This window comes from Heterodontus francisci, chromosome 18 (assembly GCF_036365525.1).
Source record: "Heterodontus francisci isolate sHetFra1 chromosome 18, sHetFra1.hap1, whole genome shotgun sequence".
NCBI classification, from domain to species: domain Eukaryota; kingdom Metazoa; phylum Chordata; class Chondrichthyes; order Heterodontiformes; family Heterodontidae; genus Heterodontus; species Heterodontus francisci.
In genome coordinates, this window is record NC_090388.1 from 75,689,354 (window position 1) to 75,702,630 (window position 13,277).

A 13,277-nucleotide genomic window follows, 5' to 3' on the forward strand; every position below is an offset into this window, starting at 1 on the left:
GGGGACGGAGAGAGAGAGGGGGGACGGAGAGAGAGAGGGGGGACGGAGAGAGAGAGGGGGGACGGAGAGAGAGAGGGGGGACGGAGAGAGAGAGGGGGGACGGAGAGAGAGAGGGGGGACGGAGAGAGAGAGGGGGGACGGAGAGAGAGAGGGGGGACGGAGAGAGAGAGGGGGGACGGAGAGAGAGAGGGGGGACGGGGAGAGAGAGAGGGGGGACGGAGAGAGAGAGGGGGGACGGAGAGAGAGAGGGGGGACGGAGAGAGAGAGGGGGGACGGAGAGAGAGAGGGGGGACGGAGAGAGAGAGGGGGGACGGAGAGAGAGAGGGGGGACGGAGAGAGAGAGGGGGGACGGAGAGAGAGAGGGGGGACGGAGAGAGAGAGGGGGGACGGAGAGAGAGAGGGGGGACGGAGAGAGAGAGGGGGGACGGAGAGAGAGAGGGGGGACGGAGAGAGAGAGGGGGGACGGAGAGAGAGAGGGGGGGACGGAGAGAGAGAGGGGGGACGGAGAGAGAGAGGGGGGACGGAGAGAGAGAGGGGGGACGGAGAGAGAGAGGGGGGACGGAGAGAGAGAGGGGGGACGGAGAGAGAGAGGGGGGACGGAGAGAGAGAGGGGGGACGGAGAGAGAGAGGGGGGACGGAGAGAGAGAGGGGGGACGGAGAGAGAGAGGGGGGACGGAGAGAGAGAGGGGGGACGGAGAGAGAGAGGGGGGACGGAGAGAGAGAGGGGGGACGGAGAGAGAGAGGGGGGACGGAGAGAGAGAGGGGGGACGGAGAGAGAGAGGGGGGACGGAGAGAGAGAGGGGGGACGGAGAGAGAGAGGGGGGACGGAGAGAGAGAGGGGGGACGGAGAGAGAGAGGGGGGACGGAGAGAGAGAGGGGGGACGGAGAGAGAGAGGGGGGACGGAGAGAGAGAGGGGGGACGGAGAGAGAGAGGGGGGACGGAGAGAGAGAGGGGGGACGGAGAGAGAGAGGGGGGACGGAGAGAGAGAGGGGGGACGGAGAGAGAGAGGGGGGACGGAGAGAGAGAGGGGGGACGGAGAGAGAGAGGGGGGACGGAGAGAGAGGGGGGTCAAAGGGAGAAGGGGAGAAAGAGAGAAATAGGGTCGCCGAGAGAGAGAAACAGAGAGGGGCATCCAGAGAGAGAAAGAGTGGGGACACAGAGAGAGAAAGAGTGGGGACACAGAGAGAGAAAGAGTGGGGACACAGAGAGAGAAAGAGTGGGGACACAGAGAGAGAAAGAGTGGGGACACATAGGGAGGGGTGGACACAGAGAGCGAGCACGACACAGACGGAACAACAGAGAGGGGGAAACATGGGGGGGGGGGGGAACATGTGGGAGACAGAGTGATCACAATCACTCCTGACAGATGGACAACTATCTGGAATACTGCACATCGCTACAAGTGTGTGGGCAAACACTAACTACTTGTGCAAGCAAAAACTGACATGTATCTCACTAAATCAGTGTCCAACATCGTGATGAGAAAGTAAGTCAATAAATTAATCTTCTCATTTAAAGCTTCTTCACTAAAATGCACACTGGTTGTTACTTTGTTTAATGGTGATAAATTTTTAATGCCTTTATCTTTCCAAAATTGTCACACCGGCCCCCTATGCAAGACAAAAATTGCAATGTGGCCCCCAATGCGAAAAGATTGAACAACCCTGGCATAGAAGGAGGCCAGATCAGCAAGTAATAGTATAAAAACTGAATGTAGCACACTGCCACACTTCCGAGTGCCAATCAAACAGTCTCAGACTTCAGCTTCAATTTCTTATATATTTACAAAATGTTAACAAATCTCAATTCAAGAACATGCCAATCAAAAAAAAAACAAAATTAGGGACCACTAAACATTCTACATGAGACCAAACTGACCATTGCAAGTCTGCAAATTCAGTATTCTACAGCTGTGCAGCCTCCATCATCCTAAGTCTCCACATGGCTGACTCTTTGAATTTGTCTTATAGCCCACTGCCTCTGTTGGCTCAAACCCTCTTGGGTTCCCACTGTCTCTTTCAATTGTTTTTCTTCCTAAGTCTCACTGTGATCAATGTCATGGGAGGTCTAGCTGTGGCTTTGAATTATTTCTGGAAAAATGCTGCACAATCCTGTCTCTGTGAGACTCATTGCTGACATAAAATCAGAGTTGGGAAAAGGAGTACTTCATCGAAATAAAAACTAAATGCCAGAAATACTCAGCAGCATCTGTGGAGAGAGAAAGAGAGTTAACATTTCAGGTCTGTGAACTTTCATCAGAACTCACACATCAGAAGTGGTAGATTGGAAGGTTGCATCATCTGAACAGATGCAACGGAGACAAGAGAAACTCGGAGAATGGAATAGAGTCATTGCAGGAAGTGGGTTGTGAGGAAGTGTAGTCAAGGTACCTGTGAAAGTCAGTGGACTTATAGTGATAGCCTATCCCCAGAAATGGAGACAGAGAAGTCAAGAAAGGGAAGGGAAGAGCCGGAGATGAATCATGTGAAGGAAGGAAGGTGGAAGTTGGAAGCAAAGTCCATGAAATTTTCCAGTTCAGGGCGAGAGCAGGAAACGGTACCCATAGTCCTCAATATACCAGAAAAAGACGTGAAGAAGAGGGCTGGAGTAGGACTGGAACAAACAATATTCCACTTATCCGACAAAAAGGCAGACATAGCTAGGACCGATGCAAGTAGCATTGCAACACCTTTTATTTTGAGAAAGTGAGTGGAGTTGAAGGAGAAGTTGTTCAATGTGAGAACAAGTTCAGACAGGCAGAGAAGGGTGGTGGTGGATGGGGGCTGGCTGAGCTTCCATTCAAGGAAGCGGAGAGCTCTCAAATCGTTCTGGTGGGCACGGAGGTGCAGAGGGATTGGACGCCCATGTTAGAAGGTTCTGATGAAAGATCACATGCCTGAAATATTAGCATCAGTGGAGAGAAAAACAGAGTTACCAGAACTGCTGAATATTCCTCGAATCTTTTGTTTTTATTTCGGACTTCCAGCATCTGCGGTATTTTGCTTTTGTACAAATACTGCATTGTATTATTTGAAGAACATTTTTTTTTAGTTTGTGGGTTGTGGGCGTCGCTGACTAGGCCAGAATTTATTGCCCATCCCTAATTGCCCATCCCTAATTGCCCTTGAACTGAGTGGCTTGTCAGGCCATTTCAGAGGGCATTTAAGAGTTAGCCACATTGCTGTGGGTCTGGAATCACACGTAGGCCAGACCAGGGAAGGACGGCAAATTTCTTTCCCTAAAGGACATTAGTGAACCAGATGGGTTTTTACAACAATTGACAATGGTTTCATGGTCACCATTAGACTAACTTTTAATTCCCAGATTTTTATTAATTGAATTCAAATTTCACCATCTGCCACCCTCTCTCTCTGCCCCCACCTCTGTGTTTTGGTTTTTAAAACAATGAAATTTAAAATATTCTGCTACAAATCAGCCTTTCTTATATTAAAAAAATTGACTCTTATCTACATTCCAGACGCCAATTTAGCTTTCTAAATGTGCATCTGCAATAAGGTCCCACTATAGACTAAGCAACAGTTACAATGTTTGCTCAGTCAATGAGGTCCATCTTCCTGTTTTAATTGACTTAACAACTGTTTCGTCAACATACTAACAAAAGCACGCAGATTGTAGATACTTACTCATATGTTCTGACCAGCTGGTACAGACATATTAGGCTGCCGAACCAACTTGCATTATTTGGAGATTGTAGGAAAAAGCCAATTTTGTCCACCACTGCCGTCCAACGTCCTGGGAAGTCATACTTAATGATAGCGCGAAGACACACAGCCAGCTGAGACCTTCAAACATGACAAAATGTAAATTAGTTACATATCCATGAAGTTAAAACTTCATAACTATTCCACTGGATATGTGGCATGCCTGAGCAAGCACTGTACAACAACTAAGCAGGAAATGAACAAATGAGACACATGATGAAAGATAGGAAATCTCAACATCTTGTGATGTTGTGTTCATTAAGAGAAGAATGTTAGTGCTGGGCAATAAAACACTTTCTATTCTTAGTGCTTCCTTATGAGAAATGGAAGGAGGGTAGGTTAGGAAATTATCAGAAGAGACTTATGACAGCCACTCATGCACCCAGTATGTTGCTGGCTCAGAGTGGTATTGGAGATACCCTTGGAACAAGTTGTCACCCATAGTGTCCACTACTGTGCTGCATGGGGGTATTTCATCGCCTTTCAAAAGGCAAGCAATACAAATCACATGTACAAATGTAAGCAGCCATTCTGCTCAATAATTTAGAAAGAAAGAAAAAACCCTGTTCCTTTCCCTCAAAACATTTAACTGCCTCATGAATGACAGAAAGATCTTCACCTGCACTATCCAAACCAGATGTCTACTGCAGCAGGCAATTGCTTTCTGTGAAGATTCTTCCCAAGATCACTCCTAAATTTCTCTTTCACCAATTTGTTATTGACTGGGATTTTCTTTAAGCAATGCTCTAGATATACCCTTTCATACTTTTTAATAATATATATTTCTATATGGCTTCCCCACACCCTTTAGTTGTTGTGATAGATCAGAGAAGAGCGATCAATTTTTTTTTGAGTCATGGATAATAAAACTTTCAAAATTTCTTAGTAAAGATTTCACAACTGGCAATTACTGCAGCCATTTTAAAACTTCTTATACCAAGCACAACATGGTTCAATGGAACATCAACAGCTCATAAGTACGTAAATAGTGAATTTTAATTCTTTTCTGATGATGGTGATTATATTTGAGAAAATATGCCTAACAGATAAAATGGAATTTTTATTGCCCTTCTGTACAGACAGTGAGATAAGACTGTCTTACACATAGGAACTAGAGGAGGTCATTTAGCCCCAAGTCTATTTCACCATTCAATGAAATTATGGCTGATTTATCACCTAACTCCATAGACTCACCTTTGCCCCATATCCCTTAATATTACTGGTGAACAAAATTCGATCAATCTCAAGATGTAAAAGTAACAATTGTTCCAGTATCAATTGCCTTTTGCAGAATAGTTTCAAACTTCTAACACCCTTTGTGTGCACACGTTTTTCTTAATTTCACTCCTCTGGTTCTAATTTTTATACCGTGCCCCTTGTCCTAAACTCCACAACCCGCTGAAATAGTTCAGACTATCTAGTTCAGTATGCATCACTAGACTATTAATGAACCACATAACCTATTCCAAGCACCTCAATTAGATACCTCCTCAACCTTCTAAACTCAAAAGGAATACAAGCCAAGTTTATGAAACTTGTCCGTGTAATTTAACTCTTTATTACTCCAATGGATCTGCACTTACCCCTTCCAAGGCCAATATATCTTTCTTGAGGTTGTTTCCAAATCTAAAACACAGTAACCAAGGTTCTGAGCAACTGAATTATCACTTCTCCCCTTTGTATTCCAACTCCCTTGAGATAAAGGCTAACATTCCATTAGCCTTTCTGATTACTTTTTGCACCTGTATACTAGCTTTCAGTGATTTGTGTATATGGGATACCTAAAATCCCTTCGTTCCTCCATAGACTCTCAATGGAGTTCAATGTGGGGAAGTGTGAGGCCATCCACTTTGTATGAGAAAAACAAATCATAATATTTTCTTAATAGTGAGGGAATAGGTAAAAAAATTCCTTATTTTACATAAGCAAACTGAATTCTCTTTAAAAGATTGCCGTATAAATAGGGAACTGGAGTTCTGACAAAGAGGTAATCGACCCGAAACATTGGCAGGGATTCTATGAGTCCCACGGCGTTCCTGATGGCGGGACCAGAAGTTGGCGTAACTTCCACTTCCACCGCATTTCCCATTTTACACGTGATTTTATGTGTAAATGAGCCATGTGGCAACGGGCACGGGGAATACATGGGATCATGTGGTGGGTGCGGCCTTTCATTGGTGGAACCTGCCATCATTGGCCCAAGCACCATGATTGCCACAGATATAAAACATTCTGTGCTTGCAACCTCAAGGATCACCAGCCTTCCGTTCATGTAAGTACCTTCAGATTAACCTGAAGCTTTTACTTAATTCAAAATGTTTTTGCCTCTCTTGTTTTATGAAAGTCCCCACCACTTCACGTCGTTTATTTTCTCTGCAGCAAGAGTGAGTCAGATGTCAGCCAGTAGGCAGAGACTAGCATCATGGTTCAGTGATGCCTCCTGGCAGGTTCTCCTCCAGGCCATCAGGGAAAGGCAGGAGGTCCGCTTCCTTGCTGATGGGAGTCAGAAGACCCTCCCGCCTCGCTAAGGCAGTCTGGATGGAGGTAGCAGAAGAGGTCTTGAACTGTGCGGTGATACGCAGAACCTGGGTGCAGTGCCGCAAGCATACCAATGACTTGCTCAGATCGGCGTGGGTGAGCAATCTTGGTAAAGCAACTTCATTGTTTTCCTCCCTGGCTCCGTCTCTTTAAGGCAGATGATATGCAAGGAATACAGTGGAATGCGTAAGCAGTCTTAGTGCCATTCACTAAATGATTTTGCACCAAGATGAATATTGGCATTGGTTATGTCCTTGGATGTGACCTGCGAAAGCCACTGCAGAATGAGTGACGTTGCTGCATGTATGCAATGGTTGTGATGCATCATCTGCCACATCATTAAATCTGCACTGTCTCCTGCAGGATAAACGCAGCCACAACCAGCACGAGCATGCTAAGACGGGTGGTCAGGGTCGTGATCACGGCTGAGGAGGAGGAGACAAAGATCATGACAGAGGAAGGAGGTAGGGTGAGCTGAGATGGCGAGGCAGGAGCCAGAAGGCAGAAGGATGAAGTGTAATCTCCACTCTTGCAGCCATATGTGGACACTAAAGGAAATAGTGCGAACTCATGTGCATCAGATGCACATCTGATGTGTCTGTTTGTGTCTCCACTGCAGGTGCCCGCACTCGAGTCATGGAATGCCACATGGCCTAAGACTCCTCCTCTGGGGAGAATGAAGAAGCCAATGCCCAGAGGGTGCACCGTTACCTGCCTCCTCTTCCACCTCCGACACCACAGATATATCCACAAGGTCTGCGGGGGCTTAAGATTAGAATCTGGGTCACAAGCTGGTTGTCACAACACGGATACATCACAGCAGCTGAGGGAGCATGTGCCAGCTGAGTCTCCTGACAGTCGGAGCACTGCTCGGGACCAGGCCCCTGTTCTGTCCCATGCTCGTGATGATCCTCTGTTTGTTGATACGAGAAGTCTGCTGGGTGTGCAGCAAACTCATTTGGAAAATATGACAGAGACGCCCGAGGTCATGCGTGGCTTTGCGCGTGCCATGGAGGAGTCCATGCAAGCCAAGATGTCTGCCATGTCCCAGGCATTTGAGCGTATGACTCCCTCAATGGAGAATTTGGTGAGCTCCATGGCGAGCCTGGTTGACCACTCCAGCCATATGCGAAGCGATCTGACCTGCACTCCATCGCTATTGTCGTGGGCTCTGCCATCAGAGTCTAAGCGACTGCGGGACGAGGAATCTGGACCCCCTGCTGGGTGCCCCACCCCCTCAGGGAGACAGACAGGTGCCATCGTGCACACAGATGGAAGAGGAGAAAGTGCCAGTTGCCCTGGGGCATTCCTCTCCGAACATTCCCAGGGAAAGCAGCGTCTTGTCCTCTCCCCGACCCCAGCATTGACCCCCTTACCTCCAGCAGGTAAGCACACGGGGGATACTCAAGTACCATTGCTGCAGACCTCCAGTAGGATGGAGCCACCAAGGCCCCGCTCCTCCAGAGGACGCCCGCCACAGTCATCCACAGCAACGGGGCAGCGCAAGAGCAGACTGTCTCCAACTCAGCTGCTAATGTCAGGGTAGCACCTAGGCATAGTGGGAGAATAAGGAAATTGAAAGAGTTTTGATCACAAAGGTGGCACGTGTGCTGTACAAATTGTCATGATTGAAAAGGTTTACTAATACATTTCGATTTCATGCTAAATTTGATCAACTGTCAGTAATTTTTTTCTTGGTTTCAAATGGAAACAAAGATATTCTTACAGGCCTATGGCAGGACCGTACTGGTGTTTGCAAAGCAACTCAGAAACTAGCCAGTGTCTATTTCTCGCTGAAATTTAAGTCTTCAGTCTTCAATGATGGCTGTTTTCCTATTGATGTTTAACTTTTTCCACTACCGTATTGCCTTACTTTTGTGTTTCGGTGGTCATAACTGAACGCTGCTTGCAGTGGTGTGTAGTTGCATTCATCATAGCTCATAGATGATTTCAAATGCCAATCACATGAAAGTGCAGCAACGTTTCATTAAGATTGCAGCAATGAATAAGACCTCATGCAAAAGGGAATTTCTGTGGGGAATTATGTTTCTCCTCCCAACATTCCTTGATGATGTGGCTTACTGTTGGCTGAAACCTGCATAAATGAGGTTCTCCCCGATGTCCCTTGCATGTCTCTCCATGGCCCTCATATCGATGATGGCATCGCTTTCATTGTTGTCCTCCACCTCACCCTCTTCATAGTCATCCTCATCTGAGAAGGACTGGTGTTCCTCCACCTGCAGAATGTTGCTGCGCCGATTGCAAGGCACAGCAGACAACGATTATTCGCAACACCCTCTGTGCACATACTGAAGAGCCCCTCCAGACCGGTCAAGACAGCAGAATCGCATTTTCAGCATGCGCATGTTCAGCGATGGCTCTGGTGGATGCGTGAGCAGCATTGTATCTCTCTTCAGCAGTGCTTTGGGGATGACAGTACTGCTGTCATCAACCATGTACAAAGGGGGTAAACCCTCGCCACCCAGGATCGAGCGATCTACTTCGGCTGGTTCCTCAAAAACTGCTGGCAGCTGGGAGTTCCTCAAAATGTAGGAGTCATGACAGCTCCCTGGGAATTGTGCGCAAACATGCATGATTCTTCTGTGGTCACAAAGCAGTTGAACATTTAAAGAGTGGAAACATTTGTGATTGACAAAGACAGCAGGCTGGTCCCAGGGAGCTCTAATGGCCGCATGAGTACAGTTGATCACACCTTGCAATCCAGGGAACCTAGCCATGGCGCCAAAGGCCGCAGACCTTGCTACCTGGCTACCCACACCTACAGGTAAGTAGACGGCATTATTGGCATGTTGAAAAAGGGCATTGGTCACCACTTTGATGCACCTGTGAGTTGCAGACAGCGAGATGCCACATATGTTGCCCATGGATCCCTGGAAGGAGCAGCTGGAGAAAAAAATTGAGTGCAGCAGTCACCTTCAGGGCAACTGGCGTGGGTTTCCCACCAAAGTCGAGCGGCTGCAGGTCATGCCGCAGAATCCTGCAAATTTCTGTGACCATTTCACGCGACATCCTCAAGCGTCTCTGGCATTGCCTCTCTGACATTTGTAGGTAATTTGTCCTTGTCCTGAGGATACCATCACGTGCCAGTGCCCGTCTTCAACAAGGCCATTTCTGGATGTTATCATTCGAAGCAACCTCACCTTCCTTTTCTGCCTGTTGCTGGCACTCAGGCATCATGAGCTGAGGGAAAAGAGCCCTCCTTAGTCTCTCCCTTTGCTCTTCCCGTGGTACTGGACAAATTGGGTGTATGAGACCCATGTCGTTTCAGATTTTCTAAACAATAAATAAGCAGAGCGTGGCGATTTAGCCCTCTGATGCCAGTGAGCTATGAATAGCTCCCTTATATCTGCCTTCAAATTGCAGCCAGGTAGAAGACACACACACTATCTTTTGTCTCCTCCCACTTTCCTTGCTATCCTCGAGTGCCCACGTGGTTTCCATTATCATTGGAGACAATGGGGCACATGGATTCAGGGCAAGTCTCCCCACCTTCGCCTGCAACCTTCCAGCTTGAACCCATCACCCTTGACCCACCCAATGTTACCATTATCTTTCCCTCTGCAACCACTGAGCCACCCCCATTACTCTGCATTGTGTAATCATCAATTTAGTCATGCCATCCCTCCCCCCGTTCCTATTGGCATGCCGACTCTTTCCCTTGAACCTTCTTACACTGACCTGACATTGTTGCCGAGTCCCATTCCACTCAATATGAAGTTGTCGAATACCCACCCATTAGTCTTGACCTTTCCCCCTACAGAATCCATTTGCCCCCAATTGATTGTGACCATTCCCTCTGCTAGCCAGTACCCTCAATTTTCCCCACAGCTCCCTGATGTCCACAGCACTCATCCCTCCCTTTAGGCCCTTGCCAAATATCTTCCCACTGTAATGCTATAATCCACCCACCAACCCCGCAGCCAATAACATACAGCTTCAACATCAACAGCAACCATTCAACACCCTGGATGATCCACTCCACCCTGCCCTGCTTCTACATGCACCAGATCCACCCCACCCTTCCCTCCCCAAGTACCCTGCTCTGATCCTCCATGTAGCACCTCCCCCTTCACCGCCATCCCCTGAGAAGATTCACCCTTGCTGGTGCCCATCCATTCCAATGTGAGCCTGGAGGCAAACATCCATTCCAATGCTGGTCTGAAGGCAAACATCCATTCCAAAGCTGGACTTAGTTTTGCAGATGAGCTACAGAGAAGAGCACAGACCTGATACTCAACTGCACAAATCCAACTGCTGCACGCCAAAGTAAAACAATCATGTACCGAAACAGCATTGCCGTTCACTTAACCTGGCAGGTAGGACTGAACTACGCCTAGGGTAATGACTATTCATGTGATTTAAATGAATGCAAAACTGCAATCCGCCTCCGTGCTGGCAAACCTGCCCCGACTTAATTTCTCTAAAATATCCCGTTGTCAGGAATCCAATAAAACAACTCCTGCCTAATTATATTACCCCACACATCACCAAATCTGCTATTGCACAGCCCATAAAATTCCACCCATTAACTTTGTTTCTCGCTCCACAGATGTTACCTGACCTGCTGTGCATTTTCTTTCTTTTTCCACATTCCTGAATTTAACTGCTATTCTGCACGTGCACCTTGCTGAAAATAAGCAGCATAATGAGATGTATCTGTTCTCATCTCACCAAATGTTTGTTTAGCCTGCCTCCAGAGAGATTTAAGAAGTACATATCCGAAAAACAAGTTTGTACGCACTGGACACAAGGGGATATATTACAACAAATGGTCACACTAGCGTATAAGCAGATATAGGGCAACACGAGTCAACTTCCACAAAAGAAAGATGCTCATACCTGAAGCGACTGTATCAACTGCATCAGAGAAGGTAACTGCAGCTAACTAAATTTCTAACAGCTGCAAACTAATTTCTCAAAAGGTAAGAATGTATTTTAAATGTTTCAGTGCATCTAATAATCCAGCCCTTTTAATAAACTGGTCAGCTATGATCTTGACCTAGCCATACAAAGGCAACATGCAGCTGCATAATAGTCAACGATCGACATAAATCAAATAAAGACTACATCTATAAGGGATAGGACAGCTGCTCCCATTCCAAAAAGCACAGTCCATCTTTCATAGAAAGATTTTCAAAGAAAGCCATCAAAGCAACTTGACTGTGTTTAACCCTTTATGCATTGGTTCAAAACTCCCGCGTTATTTTGACTGACTTCAACAGCTTATTATTGCTGCTCATTTTTTTTTTAAATGTTTGTGTATAAATCGGCTTGACAGTTTAATCTGGTACAAAATGATATGGTATGACTGATGTTAATAGCTTTCAGAACTGATGTGGGCATGCGGTGGAAATCCTATGTAGAAATCCTGAGAAAATTGATTTGTACATGTGAAAAGTATCACGAGAAGCTAAAACCCGAATAACTGTCATCTTTTCTCACGGCTAAAGAGAAATTACAACCCGGAAACAGGACGTTCAGCCCTATTAGTCCATGTTGGTTTTTATCCTTCACATGACCATGAATCATCGGAAACTATAAGCCAGTTAGCCTAATTTCTATCATTGGGAAAATGTTAGAATCCATTATTAAGGAAATAGTAGCAGGACGTTTAGAAAATCATAATACAACCAGGCAGAGTCAATATGGTTTTATGAAAGGGAAACTGTGTTTGACAAATTTATTAGAGTTCTTTGAGGATGTGACACGCAGGGTGGATAAAGGGGTACCAGCAGATGTAGTGTATTTGGATTTCCAAAAGGCATTCGATAAAGTCACCACATAAAAGGTTACTACACAAGATAAGAACTCACAGTATTGGGGGTGATAAATTAGCATGGAGAGAGAATTGGCTAACAGAGAGCAGAGAGTCAGGATAAATGGGGCATTTTCAGGATGGAAAACTAAAATGAGTGGAGTGCCACAGGGATCAGTGATGGGGCTTCAATTATTGATGATCGACTTTAACAACTTGGATGAAGAGACAGAGTGTATTCTAGCCAAATTGGCTGACAATACATAGATAGGACAGCAAGTTGTGAGGAGGACACAGCATCTGCAAAGGGATATACACAGGTTAAGTGAGTGGGCAAAAATTTGGCAGATGCAGTATAATGTGGGAAAATGGGAGGTTGTCCACTTTAGCAGGGAAAATAGAAAACCAAAGCATTATTTAAATGGAGAGAGACTGCAGAATGCTGCGGTACCGAGGGATCTGGGTGTTTTGGTACATAACAACAAGAAGTTAGCATGCAGATGCAACAAGAAATTAGGAAGGTAATTGGAATCTTGGCCTTTATTGCAAGGGGTATGGAGTATAAAAGTAGGGAAGTCTTGCTGCAACAACACAGTGCATTGGTGAGACTGCACCTAGAGTACTGTGTACAGTTTTGGTCTCCTTACTTAAGGAGGGATATACATGCATTGGATGCAGTTCAGAGAAGGTTCACTAGGCTGATCCCTGGGATGAAGGGGTTGTCTTATGGGGAAAGGTTGGGCCGATACTCATTGGAGTTTAGAAAAATGAGAGGTGACCTTATTGAAACATATAAGATTCTGAGGGGGGCTTAACAGAGTACATGCTTGTTGGGGATTCTAGAACTAGGGGGTGCAGTTTAAAAATAAGGGGTCTCTCATTTACAACAGAAACAAGGAGGAATTTCTTCTCTCAGAGAGTCATTAATCTTTGGAATTCTCTTCCCCAGAGAGCAGTGGAGGCTGGGTCATTGAATATATTCAAGGTCGAGTTAGACAGATTTTTGACCTGAAAGGGAGTCAAAGGTTTTGAGGAAAGTGGAGTTAAGGCCACAAACAGATCAGCCATGATCTTACTGAATGGTAGAACAGGCTCAAGGGGCCGAATGGGCTACTCCTGCTCCTATTTCTTCTGATCTTATAATTCCAGCTCCCATATTCCTTTATTACCCTTTCCTCAAAGCACCTATCTATCGTATTCTTAAAAAGATGACCTGGTCTCTGGTTCATTCACTAATTCT

At 46.2% G+C, this 13,277-nt stretch overlaps 1 protein-coding gene across 4 annotated transcripts in view; it reads right to left on the reverse strand.

Annotated features, from left to right (window-relative positions):
- Positions 1-13,277, reverse strand: part of ipo8 (importin 8) — a 236,565-nt gene that overhangs the window by 162,430 nt on the left and 60,858 nt on the right. For all 4 annotated transcript variants that reach the window (XM_068051011.1, XM_068051009.1, XM_068051008.1 and 1 more), the window contains one exon: positions 3,646-3,804. In XM_068051011.1, the coding sequence (XP_067907112.1) occupies positions 3,646-3,804 (159 nt within the window). The remainder of the gene's footprint in view (positions 1-3,645; positions 3,805-13,277) is intronic.